Genomic DNA, 13,506 nt, shown 5'->3' with positions numbered 1-13,506 from the left:
GGATGTGAAGTACATGGAAAATAAAGCAGCCCTAGCCTTCAAATAGTTTTCATTTTACTAAGGTGTTCCTACTCATTCTCCCTGGTATATTCTAAAATTAAGGCAATCATTTGGTATTTTTAACTGTCCATGAGAATCACGCAATATCTGGAGATTCCCAATTGTGACAGTAAAGAAGGGACATGATGGAATTAATTTTCTATATAACAGCTGGAGAACTTTTTAAAATAATGATTTCCAATAATAACAATTTCAACAGATTAAGGTGAGATTAGTAACTCCTATTTCTACAGGACCTGGTAGTTTTACAAAGCAGTTTCCTCAGAACAGCCCTGTAAGGGAGGTAGTAGAGGGATATTGACCCCATTCTACAGATGAGGAAACTGAGGAGCAGAGAGGGGGAAGAAACTTGCCCATAGCCAAATAGTAGCATTTCACCATTCAAAAAGTGGACGCCCATACTATCCACATGTGTATTAGTAAAATATTGTGCGTTATTTAGAATTGCTTACTTATTAGGATATGCTATTAATATCCAAATCAAATATTAGCAATGTTATTAATACATTACATTATTTTGCTAAATAAATAATATTTTATCATTTCTAAAAGTCTAGCATCATAATGTGTTGTATAAAGGAAATGTTTCCGTGTGAGTACAGCTCAGTATTCCATTCCAAATGTCAGATTTTACTAATACAGTATGTTTTGTTAATAGGTCTACTTTTTAATTTTAGAATGGAAAACAAAGCTCTTTTCTGACTTGTGCACCAACCATCAAGCTAATCTGTGTAAATTAAGTTGCGTTTGCATACATTTGTACGTTATTCATTCCTCGCTGCTTTTCATTTACTCAGCACTGACATTTGTAACTTCCCAGGCTACCATCTCTAACGATTCGCTAATTCCTCCATCATTATGCACTGCGTGCCTCGCTTAATGATCACATTTGCTTATATAGGCTGGCACATGTCTCAGTGGAAACAGTGGATGGTTTGGTTACAGAGTAGCGCTTAAGTCTGGGAACCTTCAGGGACCAAATACAAAGACAAATAAATTCACCAGCACAACAGGAAAACATGAAAAATGTCTTCCCTTGTACTCTTCTTGGGATTAGAGAGGCCACCCTCTTGTTTTACAGGTGAGAACACTGATGCCCAGGGAAGAAACTGATTTGTCCAAGGTCAAATAGGCAGTGACAGAGGCAAAATTTGAATCCAGGTCTTCTGACTCCAGAGCTTGCACCGTGTGCCCACATTATTATTTTTCTATTGACTAATCATTGTCCCCCTCAAATCTCAACATGGAGGAGAGAGGCAGACAGACAGAGAGAATTCCCATTGCCCATTGGTTTCCCCATAATGGGAATCACAGTAGACATAATTCTGGTTCATCTAATTCACTGCAAACAAAAACTAATGGGTTTTTTTTGTTCTGTTTATGCTGGAACTAAAGCCATGCTCATAATTTTCTGTAACCAGATAACTATTGAAATAAAATCATGATAAAAGCAAATGTCCAGGCATCTAGGAGATCTGAACATGAACCCAAAGAACCTCTGATAGATGGGAATCTTGTCAAGTCAGACCAGAGTCAGTCGTGACTCCTCCAGGAGTCTGAGTTTGCAGTGCACAGCCTGTCTAAGGCAGAGCTGGCTTGGCAAGGTACACCATCTTCTTGAGGAGAGCCGAAAAGAGAGCCCCGACTCTTTGCCAAAGGGCTGTCAGCCCTGCTTGAGAGTAAAGGCAGGGCTCTTCTCAGATACAGCCTTGGCTCTGGCTTTTGCCTGGCTAAATTAGGCACCATAGAAATGTTCTCATAGATTAGATGATTTTGCCAGTCCTGTAGCATTGTATGACATCACTCTCTACCCCTACCCCACCACCCACCCACCCACCCATCAAAAGAGAGAGAGACAGAGAGAAATAGAAAGAGAGAGAGAGAGAGAGAGACAGAGAGAGAGAGAGAGAGACAGAGACAGAGAGAGAGAGAGAGAGAGAGAGAGAGAGAGAGAGAGAGAGAGACTTCTTTTGTTCTTATTGTTGATTCCTCCTTTGACAATAAGAAACCATCCACCAACTGGCCCAGTCTTCACTGAAGGAACAAACAAACTCTAATCTAATAATTTAAATCCATTTTTTTTCTTGCTGTATCTAAGGACTTCATATTAAAAAGAAAAAAAACGTTTTTGGAATACTTTATTTTCCAATCCCACACATTTCTATCTACTTCAAGTTGGATGAAATTAACCTCAGAGAAGACATTTTCATTCTCTTTTGGTCTTGGTAAGATTAAACAAAGGTTAACCTTTTTTCTTAATACTTCTTAAAAAATCTTTTCCCTATGCTGTGGCCTCGTTGGCTTCGAAGGCAGCAGTTGTAGCTTTCAATTTCTGCCTGTCACCTTTAAGGTCTCCACCCTCCCCCAAATATTGATGCAGGTGAACAGCGTGTTATTATCTGTTGCCATTGGGCTCAAGAAATGCCCAAGAGAATATTGCCCTGAGTAGTTAGTCTATCTCAAAAGCTAAATAACTGTTAACAATTTCTTCATGCAAAAAAAAAAAAGCAAGAAGATGAAAGGTTCCTTTTTGATTTTTTGCCTCACCAATGATTTAATTGGTTCTGGAAACTCCCAGTGAGGAATACTTTCTACCAATGCAAACTACCACCAGTTCTGCAAAGTATAGCCTTAGACATTTGATTGGAGCTACTGAGAAGTTACATAACTTGTCCAGAGTCACATAGCCATTAGGTGTCAGTGGTGAAACTTGAACTCAAGTCTTGCTGACTTCAAGGAGGGCTCACTATCCACTATGCAACAGTCTCAAAACTGTTTCAGTATCTATACTCATTCCTGCAACTTTTAAATCACCAGTTATGAAGGTTCAGGGCTAGTAATAACAGCTCCATCCATCTAAAATAGCATTATTATTTTGAGCTCGAAAGGATCCTAGAGGTCACCTAGTCCAAACCCCCTCATTTTACAAATAAGAAAATTGAGGGATAGAGGAAGAGAAATGACTTGCCCAAGGTCATACAGTAAGATCTAGGAATTCAAGCCAGGTCTTCAGACCCCAAAGCCTGCACCTTTTCCACTGTGCTGTGCACATTTTGGACCCATCAGGTTTTAGACCATCATTGTCAAGATCTGGAAACAAAAGCCAATTCCCAAAAGGCGAGGGAAGTATGTGATCATTGTATGTGGGTGTCGATAAGCTCCCTTCCAATTTTGACTCATTTTTTTTTGTCAGTCAATGTTTTTGCCGTCTGCTTCTGAGTGCTGAGCCCCAGGGAAGTTCCTATACCTGTGGCTCCTTGCTCTCTGATGTGCTGATGTGTGTTGCTCGCCCCGTTGTCTTCTCGTTGACTTAACCAGTTGAGTTACAGTTCTCCCCTGCTTCTGCCACATCTACATTGTCATTGTGATGGTATTTTTTTCTTTCTGTCTGTTTCTTCCACAGGAGTTTAACCAGTACCCTACCCAATGTGAATCTACCTAATGTGAATCTACCCAAAGTACCCAATCTACCAGTTAACATCCCTCTAGGCATCCCACAAATGCCTACTTTTTCGGCACCGTCATGGATGGCTGCTATCTATGATGCTGAGTGTGTATTCAGTCCACATTAGCTCTAATTTAAATTTAAGTGATCTTGGCATGGATATGTATTGTTTATTTCTATGCATCCTATGTAATTTCGAAACAGAGATGGAGACAGATAATTAGACATATTTTGCTGATCATACAGAGACAATATTGTTTATTTCTGGCATGCATGGTGTTTGTAAGGAGTTTTCTATATTCAGCACTAACAATTTGTCTTACGCCCACCGAAAGCTTGGGGAGCTGACTTTTGCTTCCAGTTTTTTACAATAGAATTGTTTGTTTGTTTTTTAACTGATACAGGTAATATAAGCACATGGAAATGTTCATGTGGAAGGGCACAAGAGACCTTGGCAATGGCTCGGCCCCTGGTCTTTGACCAGTTGCAGGTCCAATATAGGGAACCATTACCTTCCTAGATGTCTTTGTGATTCTTAGGCACTCTAATAACCAGAGAACATGTTTCAGAATGATAATAAGCTCTTCTGAGTAGGTCATTCTTGCTAATGGTCTACATTGTTGAAGGGAAGACCCATGCCAGTGATATCCAGAATCCTTAAAGTTGTTAACTAGTAGAGTATGCACAAATGGCTAACAGTTAGTAATGGCTACAGAATATGAGTAGTGAAGAATACATCATTTAAATAGTCCTGAAATCAATGAGCATTGTTATTTGGAAGACCTACTTTTACAATCACCTTCCCAAAAAAGGATTAGAAATGGTTATTCTCTTTGGCACAGGTAAACAGATGAGCAAACGGTCTTTCTAGAAATTTTTGTTAAGTATATCTTCCAGTTTAGGAAATGAGTCCTCTCATCTTTTTCCCCCTAGCAAGAAGGAGAACCAATGTTCCCAAACTTTACCCCATGGAAATGAAATTAGAACCACATATATGATTAAATAAGCGAATAAGGCTTAGCCATTCTATACCCTGCTTTGATCCTTTTTTTCTTATACCACTGCTAATTATAGGCCCAATAAGCTTTTCCTTGAGAGAAGAAACTGGCACGTTTTCAAAGGGAAGCATTTTAATCAAAGAAATAAAAAATGGCTTCCATAGGGCAATGATGTTGTAATATCTCAAAATCCCATTCATCAAGGTTGCCTTGCACTAGTTCAGAGGGTTTTTGTTTTGTTTTGTTTTTAACAGTCCAAGTAAAGAACTAAGCATGTCAGTTATATCTATACTTGGAACCTTTTTTAAAGCCAAACCTTAAGAGAAAAAATTCTATCTGGATGAAATAACAGTGGAATGATATGATCAATGTGTCTGATTATCTTTAGAAAAACAACTAAAAAATCTCCCCAAACTTTTCTTGGAAACAAAACCATGAAAGAAACCCAAGTCATATCCATGCTAAGATGACAGTGTTAAAAGTTAGCTTAGGCAGTATCTGTTACAAAATTTAAAAATACTTGAAAGCTTTTATTCCTTCCCTCTGTGCATGCTCTGTGACATTGGGGTTTTTTTTTGAAAAGATATGAATCAAGACATGATAATAAAGCAGATAATGGTCTCTGTTCAATTAATTAAGGCATGAGTGGGAACACATTTTGGGAACTTCTAAGCAATCAAAATAATTTTGGTGCTATTGCCTTAACATTAACAGTTTATCTCAAAAATAAAAAGAAAATATTCTTTTCCTCATGTCAAAACTTAATAATAAGCTCTTCAAAAGAAAAAAAACCCTAGAAGAAATTTTCCGAAACTATGAAACCAGATGGGTGTCAAAATGTTGTTGTAATAAATACCAATCATTGCATTCATATGTACTTAATGATTTAAAACATACAACCATGCAGTTCCAAAACGGGGCTTAGACTAGTCAAAGTTGTGGGGTGTTTTCCAAGCATAGGATGGGGAAAGGCTGAACTTCCACATACAGTTACTTCCTTCATTTAAAGAAAAAGGAAAGAAAGAAGGCCTCATTTCACGATCACCCACCAGGAAATGCCTGATTCTATATCTTTTCATGATCCCAGTTTCCTTTGATCACTTTTCATTCTAACGACATGTTTCCATGTTACCTTCTCCTTTGTGTCAGAAACATCTAGTTACTGATTCCCAGCTGGTCTGTCTTTGAGAACATCCCTTTTGTCAGTCTAGGGCCCAAGGTTTCCCTTGGCATGTTGGGAGTTTGGCTCCCTCCCCCTGCAGTAGCCATGTATGCATATATGCATCAGTTGTATTTCCCTCTGAAGCATTAACTCAATGCAGCTGGCATCTGTCACAATAGAAACACCCACTCTCATCTGTTTCTATAGACGATGTCAGAACAAGTGGTAATGCATGGTGTGTTGGACATCTTATAAATTACTGTGTTAGCATTCGTGGTATGCGAGGAGGGGGGGTGGCATCTCTCAGAGCTCCCACTGTCCTTGCTACAAGAGAGAGGCTGAAGCAGAGAATGGCAAAAGGGTGAAATGTGGAGCATTTTCTTTGTACCCACTCAATGCTATCCAGGCCCAGAGTTTGCTTCCCCAGGTGAATGTTTTTTAGATGCCATTGTAAAGAACCACATGGAGACTGATGGCTCAGTCAGTACAGGAGAGTGGGTAAAGTCCACGAGCTGGTGGAAGGGCTCAGGTCTTATCACTGGTCCGAAGCATTTGCAAATATTCCATTAGCCTCCCCAGCTCCCAGTCATGAAGTTGCCTTTGCAATAGGCTGGTCTGAGAAAAATCTGAGTCAATAAAGCAAACCGAGATCTTGGATTCAAGGTATCTCAGTGGACCCAAGGTCAATCGATTCATCCCGGCCCCGCAAGAGACAAAGCATGTCCTCGCTCACCACTTGTTAGCACTGTCCTTTACCTGGCAATCTGAAATCTCCAAGAGCCCTCCAGTTTGGAGGGGAGCGGAGGAAATGCATGACGCTCTGAATCTGGATAACTGCATGATGCTGACATGTAGTTATTACTGATCGAGATTTTTCTATCTCAACATGTGGCCTTCGTGTGAATCATCACATATGTTAATGTGGTTATTGAAAGAAGGCTGATTTTTACCATACACCTCTCCCCTAGTCATTCTTCTAAGGCATATATCATTTTATCTTCTTATTGGTCTGGAATGATTTGATTAACCCAGCTGACTAGGTAAATGTATGGTAAAACTCAAAATCCTGCTGGTGGAAATCCCCCCCCACCCTGCCACCGTGTTTTGTATGTTAGAACCACTGTTTGCCCAAGCACAGTTGTTGGCGTGATCGGGTTTCTTTAAGCGGTGAGTAGGTCATGACCTTTGCTTTTGTTCTGTCCTGCCAGTAACGGGTCAGGCACCTCGGAAGATCTCTTCTGGAAACTTGATGCTCTGCAGACTTTCATTAGGGATCTGCATTGGCCAGAGGAAGAATTTGGAAAGCACCTAGAACAGCGTCTGAAACTGATGGCAAGTGACATGATCGAGTCCTGTGTGAAAAGGTGAGCCTGTGTGCCTCCACAGCTTAGGTTCAGCCCACTGACTGTATTGGATGGTGAATAACAGATTCTTTTGAGGTATGCTAGAGAGAGAAAGTGAACACGGCTACCAGAAAATGACATCTGGCCTTTGGATCATGCACACGATGCGGTAACCACCAAGAAAGCGGCTCGGTTAACGTGTTTACACCAAGAAGGCTAGTCAAGCCAGCAAGCAAGTATTAAGTATGCGGCAGGCAAGCCAAAGTTGAGCAACTTTGCATTTTGTCAGTTGGTAGGTTCTAAAGAGCGCCACTCAAGAAGGCATCTAAATGAAAGAAAGAAAGAAAGAAAGAAAGAAAGAAAGAAAGAAAGAAAGAAAGAAAGAAAGAAAGGAAGGAAGGAAGGAAGAAAGGAAGGAAGGAAGGAAGGAAGGAAGGAAGGAAGGAAGGAAGGAAGGAAGGAAGGAAGGAAGGAAGGAGGGAAGGAGGGAAGGAGAGAGAGAGAAAGAAAGGGAGAAGGGAAGGAAGAAGAGAAGAAAGAAAGAAAGAAAGAAAGAAAGAAAGAAAGAAAGAAAGAAAGAAAGAAAGAAAGAAAAAGAAAGAAAAAGAAAGATAAAGAAAAAGGAGGGAAGGAAGAAAAAAATTCTTGTTAACTACATGCTAAGTTCTATTGTTCCTATCATTAAAAGATTATATGTGTTGTGAGCACAATCTAAATTCACTCACCCTTTCCTAGTTACAGCTGTTCTGGGAAAATGTAAAGCCAAATGGATATGCCAAAGAGAGAGAATAGTTCATGGAATAAATACTCTGTTTGCCCAAGAAGCACCTATTTCATCACTTGAGTACACAACGGACTCATTTTATGTTAGAGAGGGAAGGAATGGGGCTACTGAAACATCCACACCAGTTGTAAGGAAAAGTAGGGGATCTAGAAGGATGACAGGTGCAGAAGTGTTATCAAATTAATATCAATTGATCAGCATAGCCATGGTGCCAGACTCAATCCCATGCAGTACTTGCAGAGGCCACTCCAGAATATAAATGCATTATCTTTTTTTAATCTTACTGGAAAAAAAACTAGTGAACCCCATGTTTCTTAAGATATCATGTACCATAGCAAGTCAGCTGCACTTGTTGGGATGAGGAAGATGGAAATTTATGTCACCATTTTCTCCTGTTTTGAGGAATAAAAGAAGTTCAAGGCTATGTAACTGAAGGAGAACGAGGGCAGCCTAGGGCAACAGATTATTGCCATGGCAATAGCTGGTCTGAGGAGCCATTTGATGCTACTTCAAGGTTCAGGTTTGGGATTCTCTAGGCCAGGGGTGGGGAGCCTGTAGCCTCAAGGTTACATGTGGCTTTCTAGGGCCTTGGGTGTGCTCTTGGGTGCGGCAGATGCCAGCTGCAGTTAATGCCTCAGAGGGAAAAACAACTGATGCATATATGCATACATGGTTACTGCAGGGGGAGGGAGCCAAACTCCCAACATGCCAAGGGGAATCTTGGGCTCTGGACTGACAAAAGGGATGTTCCCAAAGACAGACCAGCTGGGAATCAGTAACTAAGTCCAACTTTTACAGAACAAATCCTCTTATTAAGGGGATTTGTTCTATGAAGTTTGGATTCAGTTGAAGAGTCATACTTGAGGATCTGGAGGGCCCCATGTGGCCTTGAGGCTGAAGGTTCCTCACCCCTCCTCTAGGCTCTGGTTTCCTTCTATAAACCACTCCCAAAATTCAAAGGTAACCCATTCAATCAGACCTCAGTGGAACTTTTAATGCCATTTTCTATACATCCTATAGCAACCATAAGTACATTTCTCAGATTCCTTTCCTCATACCTATCAAAAATATAAAAAAGTATATCCATTAGTAGTTGACCCTGAACATAAACAGAATGTAAGAACAGCTCCATGGTAGAATCTGACAGACACTGAAAGGCCTCACAATAACCCAGCCCAAAAGTTGACCAAGATGACCAGGTACTCCATAACCATTACAGTCACTCCTCTCCAGAAAAATCCCTGCTGAAATTGATGTTACCATGGAAGGATAGCCCATCAAGCATTCACAGTGATCAGGTTCATTTTAATAGACATATGAAAGGGGAGGCAAAAATGAGGACATGAAGGAAGACTGTATATAGCATGAGGACTCTTTGACCTGTCAGCACTGGGAAAGGCTGAAAGAATTGAAAGCAGAGGGGTGGGTGAGAAATGCGATTTGTCCATTTCATAAATTTGCCTTCAGTTAGCCCTGAGTATGTGATTCCTTGATAGATTCTCCCAATTCAGATGATCAAACTCGAGTCTTAGAATTAAGAACTGAGAAAGTATATTCAGGAGTCTCTAAGAATACCTTGAGCCACGCAAAAGTCACATGAAAGTGTTATCAAATCGTAGCTTCAAGATTCACAACATGGAGCCCATGCTGTGGATCTGGAACTTGTCTGTATCCTGATACTACATAATGAACAAATATGCTGGATACGAATATTAAAGCAGTAAAGGAAATACGTCTAGGAATGTCTAGGTTTTATTGAAATTTAAATCAATTTCATAAGCTACTCATTCGTTGGTTGGCTTTACAGTCTGTTACAGGTAGAAGCAGCCATCTGTTCAGCCCTCTCACTTCTAATTCTACTCAAAGACTTTGTATTCATGCACACACATCTTTCCACCTCCCAACAATCCTTGAACTTAATAGAAGAGAGGTCACTTCTCCTGTGAAAATGAATGGGACACAGTTAATGGAATGGGAATTGAAAGACGCATTCCACTCCATATCTTTCTTTGGTCTAACTATAGTGAGAGCCTTAGGAACCTCTCTTGAAAGGGCTATTTGGCGATTCTTTTAACCATAAAATGTTGTTGCTCAAGACACAAAAAAATAGGATGGATTTGTGTTTGCTGCTAAATGAGCACTATGGTAAGAAAACAAGTTAAGCCACGCTTGCCTTTTAAGATGCTTGTGGGCAATTTATGGATGATTCTTTTTTAAAAATATTTTTTAAAGAATATGAGTTCTGACTTGAAAATTCCACTTCAATTTACTTTAGTACACTAAGGTTCTGTCGGGTATGTTCATCACTCTTTTCTCAATCAGACTACTCTTTAATTTTGGTTGTCCCATAGTTAGTAAGATTTCTGAGGCAAGTGACAAGATTTCTGTTATTTATTAGTAAGTAATAATGGGATAATGAAAAGAAGTGCTATAATAATGCAAGCAACAAAAATTATAATAATATTTGTATAGCACTTTACATAAATTCTCTTACAATAGCTCAGTGAAGACAGTTCTTTTGCCAACCCTATTTTATAGATGAGAAAACTGAGGTCCATAGAGACTAAGTGACATTAACTTGTTACAATTAAAATAGAATGGAATTTTATGGGTCCCGTTATTTCCTGATTCCTTTTTAAATATAGAAGAATTCCCCTTTATCACATACATCTCAAGGGGTAGGACTCACCCCTAGATTGTTGTCAAAGCATATCCAGGGATGGGGAACCTGTAGCCTCAAGGCCACATGTGGCCTTCTAGGTCCTCGGGTGCGGCCTTTAGACTGGGTCCAAGTTTTACAAAATAAATCCTTTTATTAAGGGGATTTGTTCTGTGAAGTTTGGGTTCAGTCAAAAGGCCACACTTGAGGACCTAGAGGTTCACATGTGGCCTCAAGACCACAGGATCCCACCCCTGGTACTGACAAGACTTTATTGTTACATTGGGGAGGAGTCCATAACAGTACCAATGGAACATACCTGGCTCTTGTTACAATGAGATTCTATTGCATTACTGACTGCCTCTGAATTAAGATGTTCATTAAAAAGTTTTAAAGTGGGGAGAAGGTCTTTATAGTAAGAAGGCAATAGAATAAGGTCATCATGGTTTTGCTTTTCCCCATCAAATGTACAGGGAGATTAGAAACTGCTTTTGAATCTTTCTCTGGAAAAAGAAATAATAAAACAAGGCAATTGGCAATCTGAACAAACTTGCATATACAATAATTTTACCATGGAGCATTAGTTAATGAGTTAATTTTTCTGTACTTGTGGGTTCCCATAGCACATTCAGTGAGGCTGTTAATACAGCAAGTTTCAGGTTCATACTGGACTGCCAAGAAAGGAAGGATTTTATCTGAAATCAGGATAATCTCTATTAGCACAGCAGTGAGAGAAGTACAACAGAGCTGTAGAGATGGGAAAGGAGCAAGTGTATCTGTTTGCCCCAGGAAGGTACCTGGGCATTTCCATTCTTGTCAGGCTGTCCTCAGCTAGCACATTTAAGCAAGAGAGGTAAAATGAACCTTGATGGTCTGTGTGAAACTGAAGGGGGAATAAAAAAAAAGAGGAAAACTTTGATTGGGGCAGCGCCCTGGTGGTTTGAGGTCTCCGATGTCTGCCCTTCCCCCTTGGCATGCTTCTGGTCCATGATAGTATATCAAGACAGCAGACAGCTATGCATCCTTCCCTGGGGAGCATCATAAGGTGTGGTTGATTTAATATGCTGCGGAGTCTAACCACCATCAAAGCTCTTTGTGAAGTACTCAAAGATGACTTTGGGTATTCAAACTCAACAGGCTCTGCATTCCAATTTACACTGTCTCTGACTATTACTGTGACTGTGGCGTGTCCTGTAGAGGCTGGAAGCTTTCTTGACCAGGACCTACTCCATATGGCCCTCTTGGGTCTGGAAATTGATATTCATCAGCACCCATTTGAAATCATTGTGGACTGCTACTGATTATCGTATTCAATTTTCTATTTCACTGCCCTCCCTTGAAATGTCTCCTCCACCTGTTACAGTCTTAACATTGAAATGATCTTTCCCCATTTTGTTTTAATAGAACCAGGATTGCATTTGAAGTTAAGCTGCAAAAAACCAGCCGATCGACAGATTTCCGAGTCCCACAGTCAATATGCACCATGTTTAATGTTATGGTTGATGCCAAGGCCCAATCAACAAAACTTTGCAGTATGGAAATGGGCCAAGAGGTAAAAAAAAAAAAAATGGGGGGTGGGGAGGGAGATTTTTTTTTTAACATCTATCAAGTATAGGGGAAAACTTCACAAATATCTTATCCCCTAGTCTGCTGGTTTCAGAAACATTCTCTAACATTCGTGAATTTAGTCATCCACATATACGGTATGCAGATGAATATTCAAGATCTGTTTATCAAATAAATCTCTGATGAATATGCATGATCAGAATTTCAGGCACTTGGAAGTGGTTATTGGCAGGGACCAACATGGGCATAAGGTGCCTTTGAGCCAAGTGACGTTCACGACCTCGTTCACAGAGTCTGTGTCACTATTTAGAAGGCAGATCTGTGTTTGCCTAAATGCTTGTCCCTTTCACACATGCAACAGAAACCCCACATGTAGGACATGATTTATCAATAGGAAACATCTGGAAAGCAGAAATCACTCTTCTCTTTTCATCCCATAATGTGCCTGACACATTTTCCAAATCTCCACATTGCCCAAGCATGGGTCAGTATATGCCTAAATTTTCCCCAAACCCAAGGTAACCAAGCTCTGTAAGTTGTAGACCTTGCTAGCCTTACTTTTTTGTCTTTTCTGACCAAAAGTTTTGTCCTTTGGTATATTTCAAATCTTAATGTGGTATTTAAAATGGAAAGATGAAAGAAGCTGGAAGTTGGGCTTGATTAAAGACTCATGATCAGTTTTCTCCCAATGGCGCCAAGCCAGTTTGATATTCATATACCAATTTAGAATTAATTCAGAAACATTTCTGGCAACTCTTAGGTTCCTGCCAATTGGCATAAATTGCTCCTAAATCAGATTTTTTGATACAGCCTTACATGTTCAGAATTTATACTCAATTATATTTGTTCCCTGTTCATTATTTATTTTCTCTCTGTGCATCTTCCATTTTTAAATGTCTATGTGTGATATTCTCTTGCTGGCAAGATCATCCCCAACCTTATTTCCCCTAAGGCAGCATCCTGTGAAGAAGACTCCCAATTTGGGCTTAAACAGCGGTCAGTAATAGACTCAGACACTGTAGGGCTGTAGATTAGTTCTCTTTATCTTCCTTAATCATTCTAATTGCTGGGTCTCAGAGAGACCAGGTTAAAGACTTCAGATGTGACAAAAAGCTATCAATGAGAAGACTGAGATTATGTACTAATAAGAATAATTAATAACTGTATAGTGCTTTAAGGTTCACAAATCACTTTCCTCACAGTGATTCTATAGTTGGGTAGTCGTCGTCTTTCATTCAAGATTAGTTTCAGAGGAAGAAACTGAGACAGAGAGAGATCAAGTAACTTCCCTCATATCACACAGCTAGTTAGCATAGGAGCCAGGATGTGAACCCAAGACCTCTAACCCTCATATGAGGCCATCAGGAATAGAAGGAGGTGGGTCTACCAGCTGGTACTAAAAAGATTCCTAGCCATGCAACCAGTCCAAAAACAACACCCTGCATTCTCAAAACAAAAGGGAGTCCGGTCCCTTTCCACTTCCACACAA

The 13,506-nt window shown here is 40.0% G+C and overlaps 1 protein-coding gene across 11 annotated transcripts in view; it reads left to right on the top strand.

Moving 5' to 3' along the window:
• The window catches only part of CADPS (calcium dependent secretion activator), a 572,571-nt gene that overhangs the window by 466,936 nt on the left and 92,129 nt on the right, over positions 1 to 13,506 (top strand). For 6 of the 11 annotated variants that reach the window (XM_020976388.2, XM_020976394.2, XM_078152117.1 and 3 more), the window contains 3 exons: positions 3,464 to 3,610; positions 6,874 to 7,029; positions 11,856 to 12,003. In XM_020976388.2, the coding sequence (XP_020832047.1) occupies positions 3,464 to 3,610; positions 6,874 to 7,029; positions 11,856 to 12,003 (451 nt within the window). The remainder of the gene's footprint in view (positions 1 to 3,463; positions 3,611 to 6,873; positions 7,030 to 11,855; positions 12,004 to 13,506) is intronic. The other 5 variants (XM_078152119.1, XM_078152120.1, XM_078152121.1 and 2 more) reach the window with 1 other exon arrangement.

The sequence above is a fragment of the Phascolarctos cinereus genome, unplaced genomic scaffold (genome assembly GCF_003287225.1).
Source record: "Phascolarctos cinereus isolate Bilbo 61053 unplaced genomic scaffold, phaCin_HiC Scaffold_4;HRSCAF=312, whole genome shotgun sequence".
Classification (NCBI taxonomy): domain Eukaryota; kingdom Metazoa; phylum Chordata; class Mammalia; order Diprotodontia; family Phascolarctidae; genus Phascolarctos; species Phascolarctos cinereus.
Note: the sequence above shows the minus strand (reverse complement) of the source record. Positions and strands in the feature narration are given on the sequence as shown.